Source organism: Dermacentor silvarum, chromosome 11 (assembly GCF_013339745.2).
Source record: "Dermacentor silvarum isolate Dsil-2018 chromosome 11, BIME_Dsil_1.4, whole genome shotgun sequence".
Lineage (NCBI taxonomy): Eukaryota > Metazoa > Arthropoda > Arachnida > Ixodida > Ixodidae > Dermacentor > Dermacentor silvarum.
Window position 1 is genome coordinate 116684183 of NC_051164.1, and position 24412 is coordinate 116708594.

The 24412-nt window shown below is 49.3% G+C and overlaps 1 protein-coding gene across 7 annotated transcripts in view; it reads right to left on the reverse strand.

Moving 5' to 3' along the window:
• Positions 1-24412, reverse strand: part of LOC119433352 (dnaJ homolog subfamily C member 5) — a 163394-nt gene that overhangs the window by 69047 nt on the left and 69935 nt on the right. For 3 of the 7 annotated variants that reach the window (XM_049658456.1, XM_049658458.1, XM_049658453.1), the window contains 3 exons: positions 23169-23278; positions 20349-20526; positions 1436-1552 (listed from right to left, as the gene is read on the reverse strand). In XM_049658456.1, the coding sequence (XP_049514413.1) occupies positions 1436-1552; positions 20349-20526; positions 23169-23278 (405 nt within the window). The remainder of the gene's footprint in view (positions 1-1435; positions 1553-20348; positions 20527-23168; positions 23279-24412) is intronic. The other 4 variants (XM_049658457.1, XM_049658455.1, XM_049658454.1 and 1 more) reach the window with 2 other exon arrangements.

Below are 24412 nucleotides of genomic sequence, written 5' to 3' on the forward strand. Positions count from 1 at the left end.
GTCACAGACTACAGGGGAACGACACTGGTGTTAGTGACAATTCTCGCCAAACACGCGGACACAGCAGAGGAGGCCGCTATAGCACTCGCCACCCATACAAGCGAGGATGCCATAGTGGTCTTCACCGACTCTCATACAGCGGCACGCAATTACATGAAGGGCAGGATCTCCGTCAAAGCGATAAACATACTGAAACGTGGCGACACTCTTCCCCCCTACACCTGCATCATGTGGGTTCCGGGACATGAGGGACTCGAGGGGAATGAAGCGGCAGTAACCGCGGCCCGCGCAGGCGTCAACCGGGCTTCCCCGCACGAGATTCTCGACATGTCCCACCCACCCAAATCAGCGGAGGAAACGGAAACAATACCACTAACTTATCAAGCACTACTGCAGCACTATCGGCTTGGACGCAGGGTATACCCTCCACCACATCCAAAACTAACGAGAAATGAAGGCACCGACTACAGGCGACTCCAGAGCAATACCTTCACCCACGGAAGCTTACTGCATCATTTCCACCCAACGCTATAAAGCTACACCTGTCCACACTGCAACGTGCCAGACAACCTGGCGCACCTCCTACTGCAATGCAAGCACACCCGAGCAAGCATCACAACGACACAACCAATAGCAGCAGACGCAGACCCAACCCTGCTCGCTGAGACGTGGGAGGCTGCAATCTCCAAGCCGGACCTGGTGAACCAGCGCGAACTGGTCGCCCAGGCCCGGAGAGCGATCCAAGCAAGAGGCTTCCTGGAATAAGGGACCCTCCCACCTCGACTGCCAACTCACTGCTTAAAATAAAGGTTTATTCATTCATTCATTCATTGTGGAATAAAGTCACTTATTTTTGGGCAAATCTGGTATTTCGGACACCCGATTATTCGGACATTTTAGCAGTCCTCATTGGGTCTGAATTATCGGTCGGCAACCTGTATATGAATTCTCTACAAGTTAAACAGCAGTGCAACTGTCAATTAATTCTAGGGTTGTAAACGACTACAACAACAATATGTACTGCATCTATGAAAACTAAAGCACTTGTTGCAGCAACCAAGGCAATTCTGGCACCTGGCTAATACATGCAATGTTTTACGCTGTGCTTTATGCAGGCCTCCACCTTTTTCGTGCACAATATTTTACATGATTTGCACAAAAAAAGACTATAATCTAGAAAACATAGAACAGTGCAGCCATGCCACTTGCACAATGAGGGGCTGAAACTGTGTGGGACCCACTGAGCTCATGTAAAAATGAGTACAAGATTATTTGAGAGTTTATTCAGTGTGCTACACTTATCTATTAAGAGCAATAAATGCCACAGTATTCAAAATTACCACCGCAAAGCAGTTATTTCAGCATATGAAAATGGCCAGCATATTGGCATAATGGCCCATTTGGGGCATGGCACATGCTGCAGCGAGGTCCCCACCTCGAGTGTAGTCAGTGTGCCAGAAGTCCTTGCTCTGGCCGGCTGTCTCCAAGTAGCTGGCCACATTGCTGCTCACTGATGTCGTCACCACCAACGTCAGGCTGACCCATATGGGCCCTGCAAACACAGTGCACATTGGTTCTGCACCAAACCAAAACTCAGGTTTACAAGTATCCCTGTACTGTCATTTCCCCCCTATTCCTTGTTCTTTCCTTGTTATCACAGATTTTCAAACACCACAAACAAGATGTCTCACTGCTCGGAGGTTAATATTCATTCACACATAGGTTTAAGGATGAGCCAATACAAAACAGAGTTAACATACCAGAACACAGGAAGATACATCTGTTAAGTTCTAAAATTCAAGGACAAAAGAGTAAAGAGAGGAACTCACTTCGTACACCTTGGTTCAAATATGAAAGAAGAAAGCAACATGCCAGGTAAGTGGCTGAGTTTATGCAGGGTAGAAGAAGTGGAAGGATGCCACACGAGTTCTGTGTAACAAGATACCAGCAAAGCTTGGAAGTAAACTTTATATAAATAGACAGATGCACAACTAACATTTGCTGTATAAAATCAAAGTGATTACAATGAACATGCAAAGACTTAAATTGCAAGAGGCTGCACTGAGAACGACAAAACAGGGGAAGTGTAAAAAGACAAGTACAAATACATAAGAGGAACAGTCACGAGTCATGCATATTGCGGCGAAGGCTCAAGAGAAAAGACTGTGATGGTCTCGGCATGTACTATCGACCAAAAAAGTTTACGAACCACGCGATCTCGGAACACGCTAAATATCCGAGCAGCCTTTAAAACTAGCCAGTAAAACCGTACGTAACAATGTTGTTCGCTTATACCAGTCGAGGCTGGAAATGGGAATACCAGGCTGCGTTTAGAGGCTGTGGAAATATTCAGCCTTTTGTCAGATCCCTTGGACCTTAAACTTTTTTGGTCGATAGTACTGAAAGAAAGAGAGAAAAGGGAAAGCATCGTGATCAACTAGACTAACACTGCAAAGAAGGCAGTGAAGACTGACTCTGGCTGCATGAGGTAACAAAATGGCATTTGATAATACTATTTAAACACCAAAGTATGCATAGTCTTTCAACCCGACACAGAAGTCAGACATAGCTGCCAGCAGAAGCAGCTCTCCTATCAAGTACAGGCTGGGCATTTTCATAATTTGGACCCAGCTGCTCGGGTGTCAAATACACTGTCAGAACTTGCTATAAAATGGGATATAACAAGCTATTCAATATAATGAAGTAATCGTGATTCCCCCTGAAATTCTCAGAAACCCCATGCACTTGAAATATCATTTTAATGAAAGAATTGCTATAAATGGATGTAACAAACCATTTTTTTTTTATTCGTAATGAAGGTTTACTGATGATATTGCACAGATTAGACTGAAATCTGCTGACAGACAATGCAGCGAGTAATTCACTTTATGCGACAATTCAAAAACTCTTGCAAGCTGTCGGCCACCTGCCAATGTGCCCATTCGATTGTGCTACAGAGACAGCAGCCACACCCACAACTCTACTACTGCCGGCTTGCCACTTTGCTCTACCGATGATGAAATAAAACACAAAAAGTGAAGTGCGTGGCTTGCAGTTTGCAAAGAAAAGATGCTTTGTAAAATGCTTTGGGACATGCTGTCCCATACGTTATGCCAACATTCCATTTTATTTACCACTCCTTTCACCCTTCATCATTGGTTCAGACAAAGCCTTATCAAATTATAAGATAAATGAAACATCAATTTGATGGTTATAAATACATCTGCCCTAACGTTCTTAGCAATAACTCAGCTTATCAGCATTTTGTGAAAATGCTTGTTTTCTTCTCACTGATTTGGCAATGCCTGCCGTTCGAGTATATACGGCAGGCATTGCCAAATCCTTACTGGGAGCTTACCACTATCGTTGAAAATAAAAGTGTACAATCATTGCATTCTACCGGTGCTAACATATGAGGCAGAAGCTTGGAGGTTAGCAAAGAAGCTCGAGAACAAGTTAAAGACCGCACAAAGAGCGATGGAATGAAAAATGTTAGGACTAACATTAAAGACAGGAAGAGAGCAGTGTGGATCGCAGAGCAAATGGGGATAGCCCATATTCTAATTGACATTAAGAGAAAAAAATGGAGCTGGGCAGGCCATGTAATGCGTAGGATGGATAACCGATGGACTATTAGAGTTACAGAACGGGTGCCAAGAGAAGGGAAGCGCAGCCGAGGACGGCAGAAAACTAGGTGGGGTGATGAAGTTAGGAAATTTGCAGGCGCAAGTTGTAATCAGCTAGCACAAGACAGGGGTAATTGGAGATCGAAGGGGAGGCCTTCGTCCTGCAGTGGAAATGAAGTATTCTTATGGTATAACAAAACCAAAAATGCGGGACCCAGCACGGTACGTATTGGTTACAGCGAAGCAAACTTTGGTTCGCCCATGGCTCAAAATATGTAACAATTAGAGTAGCAAAAATATTGTGACAGAGCGATGAAGAAGACGTTTTGAGAGCACTTGAAGAAGACGAAGCTCGGGACTTCGCGTGCTTACTATGATCTTGTCAGCCGCTGCCAGTCTTGTAAATACACTGTAAATACATTTCTTACTTCTTTTCCCCGTAACATTTTTGGTGGAGTTTGCGGGCTCAAGCGCAAGACGGATTTACGCAGCGGGCGCTCCTTGGCTGCATCTACCATGCCAGCTCAAGGCGAGGATGCTTCGGGCTCGTCGGCCCCCACGCCAACCGTCATTCTGACACAACCGCGCGACCCCGGCACCTTTTCCGGCACTGACAACACGGATGTTGAAGACTGGCTTCAACTTTATGAGCGGGTGAGCAAGCACGCGTCTGGTTTCAGACCCACGAAGAGGAACTTACCACCTGGGACATTTGTAAATAGAAGCTCACGGATTTGTTTGGCAAGCCTGTTGGATGTCAGCGCGCCGCTCAAGAAGACCTCGCTTCGCCTGTCCAGACGTGCACTGAGTCCTACCTCACATACATCCAGGACGTCCTCGCTCTGTGCCGCAAAGTGGATCCGAGAATGTCCGAAGCTGATAAGGTCGCACATGTCATTAAGGGCATAGCAGATGACGCCTTTCACCTCCTTGTCTTTAAGAATTCTACTGTACAAGCCATCATTACTGAATGCAGGCGGTTTGAAGAAGCCAAGAGCCGCCGTATTGCCCACCCGTTTCCCCGCCTCCCCAACATGGCTGCTACGTCCACCTGCGAAGACCTCCGCAGTCTGCCCACGCCCAATCGCTCTGAGGACATCGTCCACATCATCCGGCGTGAAATCGAGGCCACATCTCCTCTCCAAACCCCATCCCTTGGCTCCGACAATTGCCAGTCCACCGTTTCCCTGATCCAGACCGTCGTACGCCAGTAATTGGCCAACGTTGGCTTGACCAATGTCTGCTCCATTAATCGGCCTGACTACGCTTCGTCCACCTCTGCCATGTGCCCTCGCAACATGAATGCCCCTCCACGGTATCGCAACCCGGCTGAATGGCGCACTCCCGACCACCGGCCAATATGCTTCACTTGTGGCCGTATCAGTCATATTTCACGTCACTGCCGCTCTTCGTGGAATTCGACCCCTTGGCCCTATCTACCATCCGACCGCCCGCCTCATGCTGCTTCTCGCTTCCCACCGCGCATGCAACCGGTAACTCCTGGCGACACTTCTCGGCCCGCCCGCTCTAGCCGCTCTCCTTCGCCACATCGCCGCTCCTCCCGCTCGCCCCATCGCGTCGGTCACCGTCGCCCAGCTTCTTCCGGCGCACGCTTTCGGAAAACTAACGGGTGCAGCACCTAGAGGTGATGCTGCTATACCGACCCGACGCCAAAATCCTCTTCTGACCCTGCCCACACATCGGAACCTCATCAAAGTGAACGTGGATGGTGTACCTGTTACGGCTCTGATTGACACTGGCGCGCACATATCTGTCATGGGTGCTCAGCTTCGCCATCGTCTCAAGAAAGTCCTCACTCCTGCCCCGTCACCTGTGCTCCGAGTCGCCGACGGGGGAACGCCGGCCGTTATTGGCATGTGTCCAGCTCGTGTGAGTGTCGCCGATCATCATACTTCTGTTTTATTCTATGTCCTAGAACACTGCCCTCACGACCTAATCCTGGGACTTGACTTTCTCTCAGCCCATTCCGCCTTGATAGACTGTTCTGCTGGTGTTGTGCAACTCGCTCTACCTGTTGCTATTGATCCCCCCGATAGTGCTCCGATCCGGCTATGTTCCACAGAGCATATTCGCCTCCTTCACCTTGCCGTTACACACATAAGTGTTTCACCCGTTCCGCCCATTCCAGACGGTGACTACATCGTATCTCCTAATCCGGACGTCCTTCTCTCGCATGTCACATTTCCTCACACCGTCATTACCATTACGGACAACACGTCCTGTCTTCCGCTAGTGAACTTTGGACTTAGTGCACAAGTTCTCCCGCGCGGCATATCACTTGCGCAAATCACGCCGGCCCAAGACTACCAGATTTCGGGTTTAAATGCTGACGACTCCTCGTGTGCAACTCTTGCTGTGCCTCCAGCCCCTTCAGACTTGAATGCCCTAATGAAAATGATCACGCCCGACCTTCCGCCCCAGTGTGCCAATGAACTACGTTGCCTCCTTGCCTCGTACTGGGACTTATTCGACCTTGGAGACCATCCTCTCGGACAAACATCCGTTGTCAAACATCGCATTAACACCGGGGATGCGAGCCCAATCCATCGGCGACCCTACCGCGTCTCTCCTATCGAGCGAGACATCATCCAACAGGAAGTTGATAAGATGCTTTCTCGTAACATCATTGAACCTTCTTGCAGCCCATGGGCATCCCCTGTTGTCCTAGTTAAGAAAAAGGACACTAGTTGGCGATCTTGCGTAGATTATCGGCACCTAAACAAGGTAACCAAGAAGGACGTCTATCCGCTACCACGCATTGACGATGCCCTGGATTGCCTCCATGGAGCACAATATTTTTCGTCCATAGACCTTCGCTCCGGGTACTGGCAAATTGCCGTCGATGACATGGACCGTGAGAAAACGGCTTTTATTACTCCCGACGGCCTCTATCAGTTCAAAGTGATGCCTTTCGGCTTATGTAATGCCCCAGCCACATTTGAACGAATGATGGACGCCCTCCTACACGGTTTCAAGTGGTCCATCTGCCTCTGTTACTTGGACGATGTGATCGTTTTTTTCTCCGACTTTTGCAACGCACCTCGAACGCCTATCGACGGTCCTATCTGTTTTTCGTCGGGCGGGGCTACAACTCAATTCGTCCAAATGCCACTTCGGTCGTCGTGAAATTTCTGTGCTCGGACATCTCGTCGATTCTTCTGCTGTCCGTCCTGATCAAGATAAAATCCGGGCAGTGAAAGACTTTCCCGTGCCAACGTGCGCGAAGGACGTTCGCAGCTTCTTGGGCCTCTGCTCCTACTTTCGTGGGTTTGTCCGCAATTTTGCGGACGTTGCACGCCCTCTTACTCAGCTCCTCAAGAAAGACGCTGCTGCCTTCATTTGGGGCCGTGAGCAAGCTCGTGCTTTCACTGAGCTGATCCGGCTGCTTACTTCTCCTCCCATTCTTGCTCACTTTGACGCGTCAGCTCCAACAGAAGTCCGTACCGATGCCAGCGGCCATGGTATTGGAGCTATCCTGGCCCAGAAACAACAAGGACAAGACCGTGTTATTGCTTACGCCAGCCGCCTTCTTTCCCCTGCTGAGCGCAAATATTCCATCACTGAGCGCGAGTGTCTAGCTCTCGTTTGGGCAGTGGGCAAATTCCGCCCCTATTTGTACAGGCCGGCAATTCACAGTCATCACTGACCACCACGCTCTGTGTTGGCTTTCATCTCTGAAAGATCCTTCTAGGCGCCTTGGCCGATGGGCTCTGCACCTTCAAGAATACAACTACTCAGTTGTATACAAGACAGACCGGTTACACCAAGATGCGGACTGCTTGTCGCGCCATCCTGTCGACCCACCTGACGTTTCTATGGCCGGCATTCCTGTCACCGTTCTCTCTTTGAGTGCTTTTGACGATATCGGAGTGGAACAACGCCGGGACGACTTCTTAAAAGACCTTATTCAACGGCTGACTTCAACGACGCCCGACCCTTCCCTTCGAATGTTTGAACTCCACGATGGCATCTTGTACCGCTGTAACATGCGCCCTGACGGCCCTGATCGACTCTTAGTTGTACCTTCGCATCAGCGCCGGACTGTTCTCGCCCAGCTTCATGATGTGCTGACTGCCGGTCACTTTGGCGTGTCATGGACTTACGACCGCGTTCGTCGGCGCTTTTTTTGGCCTGGTCTTTACCGTGACGTCTGCCGTTATGTCGCTGCGTGTGACCTTTGTCAACGACGAAAAAAGCCGACCACACTCCCTGCTGGCCGCCTTCAACCACTTGACATGCCATCAGAACCATTCTTTCGTGTAGGCGTTGATCTTTTAGGCCCTTTTCCTACGTCTGTTTCGGGAAATAAGTGGATTGCTGTAGCAACAGATTACGCCACCCGATACGCAGTCACATGGGCTCTTCCAACAAGCTGTGCAACCGATGTCGCCGATTTCCTACTAGAAAACGTCATCCTTCACCACGGTGCCCCTCGACAGCTCCTTACCGACCAAGGCCGCTACTTTCTTTCTAAAGTTGTTAATGACATTCTACACTCGTGCGCGACTAAACACAAACTTGCTACTGCTTACCATCTACAAACGAATGGTCTAACCGAGCGTCTCAACCGGACCCTCACTGAGATGCTATCCATGTATGTCTCCGCTGACCATCGCGACTGGGACATTGCATTACCATTCGTTACCTTTGCCTACAATTCTTCTCGCCACGATACCGCAGGCTTCTCTCCATTCTTCCTCTTGTTTGGCCGCGACCCTACGCTACCTTTCGACACCCTCCTGCCTGATAGCCTGCATTTCAGATCAGAGTACGCCCGGGACGCCATAATCCAGGCACAAGAGGCACGCCATATTGCCCGACGTCGACTTGTGGACTCGCAGGAAAATCAGCAGCGCTTATATGACACCCATCATCGTGACGCCCACTACACACCGGGCGCCCTGGTTCTCCTTTGGTCTCCGTCGCGACGCGTTGGCCTCACGGAGAAGTTGCTTTCACGCTACTCCGGTCCTTACCGCGTCTTGCGTCAAGTAACCGACGTCTCCTACGAAATAGCCCCTCTTGACCCCACCGTGGCTCAGCCTCGTTCCGACGTAGTCCACGTCACGCGTCTTAAGCCGTATCACTCGACCGCCTCCTAACCAGCACCTGGTCGGTGCTTCAGCCGCCGGGGGTCATGTGACAGAGCGATGAAGAAGACGTTTTGAGAGCACTTGAAGAAGACGAAGCTCGGGACTTTGCGTGCTTACTATGATCTTGTCAGCCGCTGCCAGTCTTGTAAATACACTGTAAATACATTTCTTACTTCTTTTCCCCGTAACATTTTCAAATAAGGTTGTTGACCAATTTTTCCAACTTGCATGTTTATTTGGTGTTCACCACAATGTGTGTGCAACTAATTTTTTTTGGACAGGATCTGCGTGCGTGGTGCTGCAGACATAGTGGTTGTGAACCAAGTTGGTGCCATGTCACAAAACGGCAACTTTGGTTGCCGCCTTTCAACTAAGCCTTGGTTATTATGCCTAGCGGCCTACGCCAAACCACTCCATATCCAGATGTGGCAAAAATGTGCACACGGCTGGTGGGGTGGCTGGCAAAAAGCCTTCTTGCGAAGCTTGCCTGCTGCCTCTGCCCCTGTTTACCGGAACCAGAGCGCTCCTTACCCGAGCTATCGCAACCCGGCCGAATGGCGCACACATGACGATCGACCCATCTGCTTCTATTGTAGACGTGTGGGCCACATCTCTCGACATTGCCGAAGTTCCTGGCCGGCCCTCTCTCGCCCAAGCTTTCCCGCCTACCGCCGCTCCCCACTGAATCCTCGCCCGCCTGCGCCCCCCACCAAGTTCGAAGATGCACCTCACAACGCCCGAGTCACTGCGACTAACCACTCCTCATCAACGCACAGTAGCCGCTCCCGTTCACCCCAGCTGCGTCGTTCCCCATCCCCTGCTTACCGTCGCCGCTCTCCGACGGGAAACTGACTGGGGCAGCTCCGGGAGGTGACGCTGCTCTAGCACCCCGGCCTGAAATTCCTCTGTTGACCCTGCCTACTGATCGGAACCTTTTGGACGTGGATGTGGATGGTTTGCCTGTTACAGCACTCATCGACACTGGAGCGCAAGTTTCCATCATGAGTGCTGACCTTCGAACGCGCCTGAAGAAAGTCCTTACTCCTGCTCCGACTCGACTGCTACAGGTCGCCGACGGTGGAACTCCGGCTGTGCTCGGAATGTGTGCTGCACGTGTCAGTGTCGCCGGACGCCACACGTCCGTTTTGTTTAGTGTGCTCGAACGCTGCCCCCATGATGTGATCCTCAGCCTCGACTTTTTGACCACCCATTCTGCTCTGATTGACTGTTCAGCCGGTGTTGTCCAACTTGACCTACCCCTTTCCATTGACCTTCCTGCTCAAGCCCCAACTCAGCTTTGTTCTGCGGATTTTATTCGTCTTCTTCCCCAAGCAGCAACCTGCATCACCATTTTCGCCTCTCCACCTGTTCCAGACGGAGACTATGTCCTCACTCCCGCGACTTCAGTCCTGCTTTCCCACAATGTCTCCTTCCCACACACCGTCACTTCTGTAGCGGCCAATCAGACCTGTCTTCCCATCCTCAATTTCGGCCAGTGCCCTCAGGTACTTCCTCGAGGGATGTCACTTGCCACGCTGTCACCGTCCCGCGAGTGCTATATTTCAGCACTATCTGTTGCGACACCTTCGACCAGTGCTCGTTCTGCGCCTTCTGCATCTGCCCCGGCCGACGACATTGAAAAGATGATTGCGCCGGACCTCGACCCCCAATCCGCCGCAGAGCTCCATGACCTCCTCGAGTCCTTCGCCGACATTTTCGACCTGAACGATCGCTCTTTGGGTCAAACTACGGTTGTGAAGCATCGTATAAGTACCGGCGATGCGGCACCTGTTCGCCGACGCCCATACCGGGTGTCGCACTCTGAGCGGCAAGTTATCCAGAGCAAAGTTGACAAAATGCTTGCCAAAGGGATTATTGAACACTCTTCCAGTCCGTGGGCTTCCCCTGTTGTGCTCGTCAAAAAGAAGGACAACAGCTGGCGATTCTGCGTGGACTATCGTCATCTAAACCAGATCACCAAGAAAGATGTATACCCGCTTCCACGGATTGACGATGCTCTGGACTGTCTTCACGGTGCCACTTATTTTTCATCAATAGACCTTCGCTCCGGATATTGGCAAATTGCCGTGGATGAAATGGACCGTGAGAAGACCGCATTCGTTACACCTGACGGCCTCTATCAGTTTAGGGTAATGCCTTTCGGCTTGTGCAATGCCCCGGCGACCTTTGAACGTATGATGGACATGCTCTTGCGTGGATTGAAATGGTCCATCTGCTTGTGTTACTTGGATGACGTCATCGTATTCTCTCCAACTTTTGCGGCCCATCTTGAACGACTTTCATCTGTGCTTTCCGTTTTTCGCGCCGCTGGCCTGCAGCTCAACTCGTCCAAGTGCCACTTCGGTCACCGCCAAATAACCATGCTCGGACATCTCGTCGATTCGTCAGGCATTCGCCCCGATCCCGCTAAAGTCCGTGCAGTGCAGAATTTCCCTGTACCGACCTCTGCCAAAGATGTTCGCAGCTTTATCGGTCTTTGTTCTTACTTCCGCCGGTTTGTGCAAAATTTCGTGCATGTTGCTCGTCCCCTGACTGACCTCCTCAAAAAAGACGTTCCTTTCTGCTGGGGCTCTGAACAAGCGACTTCTTTCTCGCGCCTCATCACGCTACTCACCACACCACCTGTTCTCGCCCATTTTGACGCTTCTGCTCCGACAGAAATTCGCACTGACGCCAGTGGATACGGCATCGGCGCAATTTTAGCCCAACGCCAACGTGGGCACAACCGCGTTATCGCCTATGCCAGCCGCCTCCTCTCCCCGTCTGAGCGCAATTATTCAATTACTGAGCGGGAATGTCTCGCCCTCGTTTGGGCTGTGGGCAAGTTCCGACCTTACATATATGGTCGGCCATTTACGGTTATAACCGATCACCACGCCCTTTGTTGGCTTTCTTCCCTCAAGGATCCCACCGGACGCCTCGGTCGCTGGGCCCTACGCCTTCAGGAATACACATACACTGTAGTCTACAAGTCGGGTCGTTTACATCAGGACGCCGACTGCCTGTCTCGTCACCCCGTCGATGCACCGAACGATTTAGTGGATGCCGCACCGATCTGCGTTCTCTCGCTTTCCGCCTTGAAAGACATAGGGGCTGAACAGCGACGCGATGAATCGTTACGGCAGCTTATCGAACGCCTGCTCTCTGACCCGTCTGACCCATCCCTTCACATGTTCGTACTACAAAATGACACCCTGTATCGCCGCAACATGCACCCAGACGGGCCCGAGCTGCTAATCGTCATTCCATCTCATCTTCAGCAGACTGTACTCCAGCAACTGCACGACGTTCCCACTGCTGGACACCTTGGCGTCTCTCGGACCTATGACCGAATTCGGCGACGATTTTTCTGGCCCCGTCTCAACCGCTCCGTCCGTCGCTATGTCGCCGCGTGTGAGTCGTGTCAACGCCGAAAACGACCAGCTGTACATCCCGCTGGTCTGCTGCAGCCTCTGGATATACCGACCGACCCTTTTTTTCGCGTTGGCGTTGATCTTCTCGGACCATTCCCTATATCAAACGACGGAAATAAGTGGATTGCCGTCACTACGGACTATACCACCCGCTATGCCATTACAAGAGCCCTTCCCACCAGTTGCGCTACAGACGTCGCTGACTTCTTGCTTCACGACGTTATCTTACACCACGGCGCACCTCGTCAACTTCTCACCGATCGCGGGCGATACTTTCTTGCCAAAGTCATCGACGACTTACTTCGATCCTGTGCTACTAAACACAAGCTTACTACAGCCTACCATCCTCAAACTAACGGTCTTACTGAACGCCTGAACCGGACAATAACTGACATGCTCGCGATGTATGTTTCCTCCGATCATCGCGACTGGGACACTACTTTACCATTTGTCACGTTTGCGTACAATTCCTCGCGCCACGACACAGCTGGTTATTCGCCCTTTTACCTTCTATATGGCCATGAACCGACCTTGCCTTTCAAGACTCTTCTTTCGACCACACTCGACTTGCCGACGGAGTACGCTCGTGATGTCATAACTACAGCGACCCAGGCACGCCAGATTGCCCGTCTTCGTCTCTCTGCTTCACAGACACGTCAGAAGTGCCGTTACGATCAGCGCCACCGCGATGTCGAATACGAACCAGGTGCTCTTGTGCTAGTTTGGTCTCCATCTCGACGTGTCGGTCTTTCGGAGAAACTCCTTTCGCGATACTACGGCCCCTATCGCATCCTCCGCCAGGTGACGCCTGTCACATATGAAGTGTCTCCACTGGATGCTACCGTGCCTTCACCTCTATCTGACGTCGTCCACGTCAGCTGCCTCAAACCGTTCCTTTCTGGAACCAGTGAGTCGCACCAGTAAGGTGCTTCTTCTGACGGGGGTAATGTCACAGTGCGTAAGGTGGAAAGAAGAGGACATGGTTGGTGCCCTGGGAGACGACAAAGAAGATTCTGGGTTTTCGCTTCTCTGCGCAGCCATTAAAACCCATCTGTAAAACCAGTACGTTTATTCCTTCCCGTAACATTATGTTCCTAGCCGTATACTTCATTGGTGATCAAGCATGAGATCACACACACACAGGCTAGACTGAAGGTTGTAGAGTTCTGGTATGTGTGCGGCCCCCTCTGGGGTGTCGGAAAAATCAGACAGCCACTGTACTCAGTGACATGTCCCGCTAGAAGACGACGATAACGAAGTGCGCATGCGAATGCACGGGACGTGATGGTCTGAGCGCGAGCTTGTCATCAAACGCTGGCTAGTTGTTGACTCCAATGCCTAAGCTATGCCGCTTAACATGTTCACGTTTCCTTGTTTGTAATAAATTGTCGGCAGCCACAACCTGCTGCACAGACGTGAGAATTGGCGACGAGGAAGACTCCGGACTCATCGGCAGTTCACCGACGTCAATGAATGGAATGACATGGCGGCGCCTGACTTTGGTTGGCTACCCGAATGCAGTGGCAGCTCTGGCTCCTGGAGATCCTGGTATGGGAGGCTACAGTTCTTCTTCGAGGCTAACAACATTACGGACGCTTCCAAGATACGTGCTCATCTGCTAACGTTGTGCGGAGAATAGACTTACGACATCGTCTGCGCCCTCCTTCAACCCAAGCAGCCCAACCAAGTGCGCTACGATGACATAGTTGAGATGCTCAAGGCTCATTTTGATCCGCAACCTTCTGATCCGCAATCATCTGCAGGGCACGCTTCCAACGACGTGACCAACGGCACGATGAAACAGTCAGTGATTACATCACAGCACTCAAGAGGCTAGCAGCAGAGTGCAATTTTGGAACAAGTGCAGACACTGCGGCCAATGCAACAATCCTGCCTCTTGAGGTAATGCTGCGTGATCGTTTCGTTTGCGGTCTTCGGAACGAACAGGTCCAGCAACGGCTGTTCGCGGAAAAGGACTTGACATTCAAGAAAGCCTTTGACATTGCACTGCGAGCTGAGAACGCCGTCGAAGACCAGAGAAACGTGAAAGCAGAACTTAAAGAGATTCACGAAGCCTGCACAAGCATCTCCAAGACAGAAAACCAAGGTCACTCGTGTACTTCTGCCCAAAAGAAGAAACAACGCTGTTAGCGTTGTGACGCGCAACATAGTCCGGACACTTGCAAGTTCCAGACAGCTTCCTGCAACTACTGCAAGAAACGCAGGACAAATTGAAAAGGCGTGCCTGAAAAAACGGAAAGAGGCAAGAACGAACAAGAACATTAACATCGAATATCCCCGACAAGGAACTTCGACAACGGCCTCAGCACCAGTCACGACTCAACAGGATTCACCAGACGCGGCACTTTACAAGCTCAACACCTTAATCGACGCGTCCAGCACGCAGAAGGTCATGACTCAGCTACGTGTACATGGCAAGTCCTTAGAGTTCGAAGTCGACTCAGGTGCAGCCTGCACACTCATCAGTGAGGCCACGTTCAAGTCCACGTGGACAGACGACCCACCACGGCTTGAGACAGACAACATCCTCCTACGCACCTGGTCAGGCCAGGCCCTTCGTGTTCTCGGATGTGCCTCGGTGGATGTAACGCACAGGAACAAGACCCTGACATTACTACTTGTTGTCACCAAGAGAGCAGGGTGTAACCTCCTTGGACGCAACTGGTTTCCTCATCTGGGTATACAGATCACGGGCATCAATGACGTATCAGACGACGAACTTGTTTCCAAGCTTCTGGACAAGTACCAGTCTGTGTTCGACGAGAACATCTCAGGACACGCTAGTCTTGAGGTACTCCTGGAAGGAGGGAAACCGAAGTTTCTAAAAGCCCGGCCGATTCCTTTTGCGCTGCGGTCAGCTGTAGAAGCTGAATTGGATTGACTGCAAAGTCAAGGCATAATCGAGCCTGCGCAGCATTCGGATTGGGCAACGCCTCTCTTACTCGTTCGAAAGAAAAACGGCTCGTTGAGAATATGTGTCGACTACCGTTGCACAGTGAATCAAGTATCGAAGAAGGCAGATTACCCACTTCCCACTACAGATGAAGTCCTCAGCCACTTGAGGGGAGGCAAGGTCTTCAGCACTCTGGATTTAGCACAGGCTTACCAGCAACTTCACGTAATGCCAGAGACAGCAGAGATATTGACCCTGAACACGTTGAAAGGGCTTTACAAGGTCAAAGGTTGCCTTTCGGAATCTCTGCAGCTCCAGCCATTTTTCAACGCTTCATGGAGACTATGCTATCTGGCATCACAGGTGTTTGCGCGTACTTAGATGACGTGATCATCAGTGGGAAAGATGCCACGGAACACGCCTAGAGACTGGAAAAAGTCCTGAAGAGGCTGCGCAAGTACAACCTTCGGCACGGCAAAAACAAATGCTGTTTTGCAGGGCGACAAGTTTCTTTTCTGGGCCACCGAATCGACAACACAGGCGTCCACACCAACAAAGAGAAAGTCCGAGCTATAAGAGAGGCTCCAGCACCAAACTGCAAGCAAGCACTTAAATCATTTCTCGGAATGCTGGATTTCTATGACAGATTCTTGAAGAACAGGGCAACAATTGCCAGCTGTCTCTACCAGCTCGTGTAGAAGGACGCCACGTGGAGATGGGAGACCAACCAAGAGAAGCATTCGATAAGCTTAAGAGATTGCTTCCCAGTCAGACCGTACTGGCACACTACCACGAACAAAAGGAGCTTCTCGTCTCAAGTGACGCTTACCGTATGGCATAGGAGCTGTTCTGTCACAACGTGACGACCAGAATAGAGAGGCACCAATCGCTTTCACATCTTGGACGCTAGGATCGGCAGAACGCAATTATGCTCAGCTGGACAGAGAAGGCCTCGCTGTAGTGTTTGCAGCGCACAAGTTCCAGAAGTATATTGCGGGAAGAAAGGTGACTTTCGTCGTGGACCATCAACCGCTGCTCGACATACTAGGTCCAGGAAAGCCAACGGCTCAAGTCCTCTCACTACGGATGACCAGATGATGCTTCAAGTTATCGGCGTACGACTACAACATCGTCTACGGGCATAGCAAGAACCATCAAAATGCAGACGCGTTGAGCCGATTACCATTACCAGAACGTCTCGATGAACCCTGGCCACCAGGGGACGTACTGTTGTTTTAAGCTCTGTCGAGACCTCCGTTTACTGCTACTGATATAGCACGTCTGACAAAACAAGACAGCATCCTGCAGAGGTTGTACAAGGCAGTGTAGGATGGCACAGTGGAAAACCTCACTGGAGAGGAGTTCGCTCTTTACCGACGAAGAGCGACTGCACTAGCATTTCATCATGAGTGCATGACACTTGGATCACGGGTGATCATACCAAACTCAGCACAATCTCACGGCCTGGCACTTCTACATGCTGGTCACCGAGGCATGGTAGCCATGAAAAAGGGCACAAGAAGCTACGTATGGTGGCCTGGAATCGACAAGGTGATCGAAGAAACGGTGCGACAGTGCCGTGAATGCCGTTCAACGCAGAAGAGCCCACCCAAAGCTCCTATTCCCACCTGGGTACGTCCCCAGACACCATGGCACACAGTGCACGTTGACTTCGCGAGGCCACTACTCGGGCACACCTACTTGGTTGTTGTGGACGCACACACAAAGTGGGTGGAAGTTCGGCACGTGACGCAAGCAACATCCGCGGTTGTCATCGACATGCTCCGAAGCCTCTTTGCAACGTTTGGAATTCCCCGAAAGGTCATCTCTGACAATGGAAAAGCCTTTATTTCCACCGAGATAAAGCAGTTCTACACGGCAAATGGCATTCAGGCTATAACATCACCAGCATACCACCCTGAAACAAACGGCCAGGCAGAACGCTATGTGGCAGAGCTGAAGAGAGCACTCATGAGGGATACAGACAAGTCCATACAGTGCCGACTTGCAAGATTTCTGTATCGACAACACATAACTATACACACTGCCACAGGGATGACACCTGCGAAAGCCATGTTCGGGAGAGAACTTCTATGCCCTCTTGATCTGCTCAAGCGGGAGACGGAGATACAAATCCCTGAAAGCCAGGAGACATTACCGAAATCACGTCGCTTCACTGTAGGGGAGAGAGTACTCATCCGTCAATTTTTGAAAAAGCCGGATTGGATTGAAGGCAAAATACTGTGCCGCATCGGACCACGATCCTGGCTGGTAAAAAGAGACCAAGGAAAAGTTCGGTGTCACCTCAACCACATGAACACGAGCCAGACCGGACAAGCAACCCAATCATCGATAGATTGGAGTATAGCAGACGATCTCTCCGGCACCACGTCAGAAGAGACACCGTCGAGTTCTGTGGTTCAACGGCCCGACTCGCTCGACAGGCAAGACAATACTTCCTTGCGACCGTCGACCTCGACGTCACAAGCAGGAACCACCCGGGAACTGCGACCATCTGAACTTAGGCATCTTCCAGACTGCTATGGAGACTTCGTCCAAGGGAGGAAGAATGTCGCGCTAGAAAAAGACGACAACGAAGTGCGCGCGCGAATGCACGGGACGTGATGGCCCGAGCGCGAGCTTGTCATCAAACGCTGGCTAGTTGTTGACTCCAACGCCTAAGCTATGCCGCTTAACATGTTCATGTTTGCTTGTTTGTAACAAATCGTCGGCAGCCACAACCTGCTGCACAGACGTGACACTCAGCAAGGGCAACTTAAAATGGCACACTTGGGATGCCAGCGCACATTTCCGCCAGCGGGTTGGCTTGGTTGAATGGAAGTTGGCAAGCTAACTTGCCAATCTCATATGATCACACCGATCATGCAGCTGCATATTAATGACGGTGAAAAGCGTTTGGATGTTACTTATTGTGCGCTGTTGTGCGTGGTCTTCCTTCTGGACAAAAGGTGCTTCATCGGTAAGCGTGCAACTATGGAATGCCATCCTTGCTTCATTGTATTTCGATGAGAAAGAGTTTACAACAAAAGCAGCATCACCATAAGATAATTGACAGCAACAATATGTCACGTCTTCATCCGTTGACGACCCAGAGCTAACGAACGAGGCGAGTTCTGGGTTCCCAAATGGCACTGGGTCACCGGCCATATGCGTCTAAATGGCAACGCCATCCTTGGTGTGCTTCACGTGAAGCACCACCGCCCGCCCGCCTGGACAATGCGGGGTCCGGCGCCGACTATTGACAGGTAGACAGAGAACCTCCTTTCAAGATGACCACAAGCGCCGTATTCTTTGGAAACGGCAGCGACTATTAAGACAAAAATCGCTACAAGCTGGCTGTTACGGAGAGCCTACTATGCAAAGAGCCAATGCCGACAATTTCTGTGGAAACCGCATCGACCGCGGTTTCAGAATCGATTGCCTTTTCATTGCATCGAGGGCGAATCAAAGGTTGAACACCAGAGGAAGAGTCTGGCAAGGTGTTGTGACACCATGGGTGGGATTTCACGGACTGTGCGACAATTCCAATTGGCTAAAAGAATAACATTGAATTCCCTCGCCGAGCGAAAGAGTGAAATGAACAGCTTAAAAAGTGGAGCTTGAGGGTTGTGTGGGGATGCTTAGACATGTAAAGACTCGGACCTGTGGTTTGCTCCGATAATCATGAAGCCCTTCTTGTGAACATCGAAATGTAACTTTATACATAAAACTTTATTTTCTCACCGCTCGGGCGTCGCTCAGGACCTCTCTTTAGACCGGCACCTGGCATGGCACCAGCCATGGAGCCTTTGTGGCTGCTCAGACCCCCAACTTTACAACACCATGCATCATGTACAGGCATGGAAAGCTGTCGAGAGGCCATCAAAATCCAGTGGAGAACCTTTGCTGGCCCATCAGAGCAAAGTACCACACTTGTGTTTCTTTCAAATAGACATGATCCCAATTTTTTTTTCCTGCCGAGATCAGTGTATATGGTTAGAACAAATATCAGATACACAAAGGCATTTTCATTTCATATGCGATTTCATGATAACGAGGTTCAACTGTAATGTAAATAAGCCTCTTTTTGTAACAAAATGAACTCCAGACAAACTTTACATTTTACTATGTTTATAATTAAGAAAATATTTTATAGTAGATTTGATGTGAAAATGTAATTATTCGGCGTAATAGTTCAGCGGAAACCCGCTAGGTGGAGAGAAGTAATTAAAGCGAAAATGAGACATCCACCCAAAGGTAGCTACAAAGAAAACCCATACGGATTCCTCGAAAGAAAAGCCTCGCAGTTGAAGAAAAATTCGTCCTGGTCCAAGACTCGAACCCGGGACCACCGCCTAATACCCTACATTAACGAATATAATGAAGCAATTTCCAGATACCCGTTCAACTTGATTACAGTGAGGCTGTACTGTTAGCACACTGGAAAAAAAAAAAAAAACTGCGCACAGCATGCAGCAATGATAACACAACATACAGTATAATAAAATGATTTTGCAAACAAGAATACAATAATGAATTGATGAAGTTTGACACCTAAAAGCAACATGTCAGCTATAAGGGATGATAAAATTGAGGACTCTATATTGATTCTGAACATCTGGAGGCCTTTAACAAGCAACCAACGGTACATGAACATTTTTTTTTTTTAATTTCTGCCCTCATCGGAAAGCAGTTGGTATGAAGTAGTGCACTCAAATAAATGGTGTGCCAGCAAATAATTTTCACCATTTTTATTTCTAAGAAAGGAGGGCACTTCCTCGTGTACGTCAATGACGTGAGGAGTTAATATGCTGTTGTACTAATGAATGGCATCTGTGCTACATATCAGAAGCTTTGAGTTGCACAGGCGCCCACTTTCACCGTTCACTTCCAAGCAAAAACTTAAAATTTAAGTGCTGGCCTTGACTTGCTGTGGGCACTTTACCTGAAGTCACTGAAGCACTGCTGCACAACAGCTAGGCCTTGCATTATCTGCCACCATCCGTTGTGCATTTGTTTAAGAGCTATGTACGCTGCCACACAGCAGCAAAAGGTTTTTGTTTGAAGCTTGTGCCGTGCTCATAAGTACGCAGCTCTTTAAGGTAGGCCAATTGCACAATATAAAGTCAAGTAGACTCTGGGCATTAATTGATTGCAATACACGGCCTAAGCCGACATTACCTAAATGGGAAATGAATCACCGTAACAGCTCGAGCTGACAATGTCATCGAGGACAATTAGACATCACTTGTGGACGCACCATAGAGGTCAGGGTTAGGCCTGATGTGCTTCTCGAGGTAGGATGGGCTTGAGAACTGCGGCACGGCTGACCACAGCAGCCGTCTAAGCACATCATTGGTGGTTACGTCAAAAAGGCTCTGGTAGTAGCTGAACTTCCAGAACGACGGTGCGCTGGCGCCTCTCTCTCGGTTCAACAGCTGTAACAATCAGCACAAGCGTAGGCACAAGAAACCTCGATTTCATTCAACCAGCTTTATTCTGGATGATTGCGTGCTTAATTAGTAAACCTTGAATAACATTGGATCTAGGTGGAAAATTTTAAACATGCAAGCAGTTGTGTGAAAGTGTATATGCCTTTGCTTATGTGGCCAATCCTTAGTACTAAAGTTGAATTTTCTTGTATACAGTTCTTGGATGATTTTTCAGAGAGAGAGGCAGCAGGAATGTCCGTATGATTGGACAGTCCAAAAAAAATTCAGTGAGAAAAAAAATTTTGTTTTTTAGAAGGACATCAGTACAGAAAATTCATTTCCACACATTTTCTCAGTCTTGCGATTCATTATAGAGTAATATTTACTTGAAATTCCATACTGGCTGAGGCCACAACAGTGTTTCACATTCAGCCACCATGCAGCTCGCTGTGTGTCTCGTGTCATTGTGAAGCACAGATGTCACATGCAACATTCATCATTATCATCATCATCATGTTTTTTATTTTCACCACTGGATACACAAGGTGCAAAAGGGAGAACCGGAAAAAAAGCCGAAATTTCTTTGGCTTGACAAAGCTCCGGTCTCCCAGACAGGCACAGTAACGGCTGGTGTATCACAATCACGTACAAAGTGTTGATATAAGAGTATTTTAAACACAAGTACATGTAGATACTTTCATGTTATTACATAGAAACTAGTTATAATATAGTTGTGTAAAATATCTCCCAGTATACAATTACAATCTGTAATCTTGCTGATTATTATTTGACACAAACTCAATCGCATATAACATAAGAATGAAAAAGCAATATATATATATCTAGCAGCCTCTGTCGTATCATGAATGACACGTCCCTTAGCTTTTTCACACCGAGCCAGTAAGGCTCTTGCAGTAAAGCACAGGGTTTTAAAGCCGGTCGTTAAAAAGACGAATCTTGCACCCCAGTTCGGAACGAAGAATCTTGCTCACTCGCGTGACATGTTGCCATGACAGTGTGATGGCGGCGAACAAGGCAGCAAGTTCTTGTGGGGATAAGCCCTTTCTCGTGCAGAAGCCAATATACCTTGCCCGGCACATAGCCGCCGCGATGTCGGCAGCAGGCATTTTCACATTGAAAAGAACACGAGGAACAAAGAAAAGAAAATGATAGCCCACTGTATGATAAATATACTGCAGGACACGTTCCTGGGCTAGTTAGTGCTTACTTAATGACATGATGTAGCATTAAAGTTGTCAGTAGCATCTCTTTCTTGTGGTTGTGCCCTTGCGTTACATCATGTCCCTATGAGGCATTGTACGTGATGGGCAGGCCACTGAGGGTACAAATTAATGAGCTCAAGGTAAGAGGGAGACATAAATATTTACGTTATCTTTGTTCATATTAGGTCTTTTAGCTTGAAACAGTCTTTCAGAAAATATTCCTTTGAAGGTTTCAGGCGAGGCTGCTTCAGGGCACCTCTAAATGCAGGAAACAATTATTGGAATTTAATGACTGAGCCCTTCCTGTGTTCAAGGATGCTGCGGAAAACAATTCCCTGCAGTGACCTTGTGAAATTAAGAGCAGTACATTTAATCTTCATTCACAACATCCACATGCATGTAATACAATGATCCCAACACGAGCCTTAGCTATTGGTGGGACCTAAGCCTTAGACAGTACTGATGGACATTCCACCTTGGTGTTTCTTAGCTCAATAAGCTCTTTGTACTTCCTATAATTGGCTCGTCTAGTTTCCAGCATCATTTTGGAAAGATAATCAGTGCTATCGAAACTGCTTCATAAAAGAATCAGCTATGTGCACTACTTTGCAACACAATCGACACTGGGCCTCTTCGATTATCCGTTCCCGACAGTCCCGGACTGCCCAAGACGGTGCTTTCAGCCAATGAGCGTCGCGTATGCAGTCTTTCGGAGAGTCCGGGACTGTCAGAGATGGATAATCGAAGAGGCCACTGTATCCAGATATTTGCGTTCTTCGCATAGTCGCAAAAACACCCTCTTAGACACAGGCTGTCGTGACGCCCCCACATGCAGTGACAAATTGCTTCGAAATCGATTAAGTAGTAAGCTGAATTTCAAATCCTACATTTATGATGAATTATCCTTCATTTTTTTTGCAGGAGCTCTGTTCAGAATCAGAATCAATCAGAATGTTATCTGATATTACAATGCAAAAATAACATAAAAATGAACGCTGTTTTCACTGAAGTTATAAACTATTGTGATAGTGCTTGCACATTATAAAATTGAATCTATTTCCCAGATTTGTTTGGTGGCACATTATTACGGGTCCCGATATATTGGCTAATAATGCAGTGTCCGCAGTGATCCGTATTGTCTACTTTCTATAGTTTTTTTAGTATTTGTTTCATTTTGTTCTTTAAAAAAATGAACCAAATACTCCAAAAGTAAAAACGTGGCCAAGGGCAGTATTCTCGAGCGATCACTTTCGGAGATATTTTCGTGTCTGAGCGTAGGCGTCTGCGGGCGACAGCGTCCCTGGCACTGTGCCAAAACAGCGCACTAGTCACGCGCAATGTCGCGAAAGTATCTCCGAAAGTCATTGCCCGAGAATACATACCACCCCAGGTTAAATTAACGGCAGGCCCGGGGAACATACCTACCTCGTCGCTCTCGTCGTCGTCATCGTTCATGTCTGTGAAGCTGGTGTATGCCTGATTCACTGCTTGTCGACCGCGCTGGCCGCTGCTGCCTTGCAACGTGTCCGAGAAATCTGATTCAAAACGCACCGGCACATGAGCATGATACGCAAAGCGCTGGTGAATGCTTTCCCTGCTTACCTTGGAACTGCAGGTTTGCTTGTGCTTCGCTTTGGTCGACCTGTGGAATCGCACAAATTGAAGTTTGTATTCCAGGCCGTGAAGGCAACAACGAAAGTGGGATGACAACCGGCACGGTTAGGGCGGTTAGCACGCGCGGTAAAAAAACAAAAAAACACCATGCTTAAGAAAGAAAGAGGTAATCCTAAGCAATCGTGAACACCTTATTAATCGCCGATAGTATTCATACAATTGAATGGTGCTTTTAAATAAGACGAAAAGTGCCTTACATCAATGTCGATAATTTTCGCCGTTATGGGAGCAGCCATTTTTAAAGTGCACGCCTGCCGACGGCGTGGGCCGCCACTGCTGCGACCGGGTGGAAACGTAACGCGAAGGCAGCTACAGATTTATTAGCGTCAACGCAAAATACGCATTACATTAACATATATAGTGCTTTAATTGATTTTTGAACTTACAACATTACGATTGTCTGCTCCACTTCGGATCGGCAGAAACGATTGTAAACAAACGGTGGTGGTTGTCGCGTGGTAAAATGTTGTACCGTCATTTGGTTGTCTTTTTTCGTTATGTGAACTTTATTCTGAGCTAGTTGTGGGTGTAGAGAGGCTGAGGAGCCGCGAGTGGGTGCGGCTTACATTGCGACCTCTTCTTCAGTGCGTGGTGGAACAAAGCACCTTTAAAGGGAATGTATTTTGTCTGCGCCGAGTGTACCGAAAGCCCCGACAGGTCCCATGCACGGCCTCGTCCGCGTCGCCGCTTTCCTGGTCGCCTCCGTATCGGGCTCGCTGCTGGCAGTGATCGTGCTGCAGTATCGGGAGATTCTCGAGAGCAGCGAGCGAACCCCGCCAGCAGCCAGCTATGCACCACTGCGGATGGCCACCTACCAGAGCTGGCTCTCCGACTTGGGTCTGGAGCGCGCGGGCAGCGGGGCCGCCAGCGAGGCGCGCCTGCTGTACGAACGCGTGCCCGTGCTCTGCTTGGTCCACGCCACTTCGTCGCAGCAGGCGCGCTCGGTGCTCAACACGTGGAGCCGTCGCTGTAACCGGGCAGTGTTCGTCGAGGCC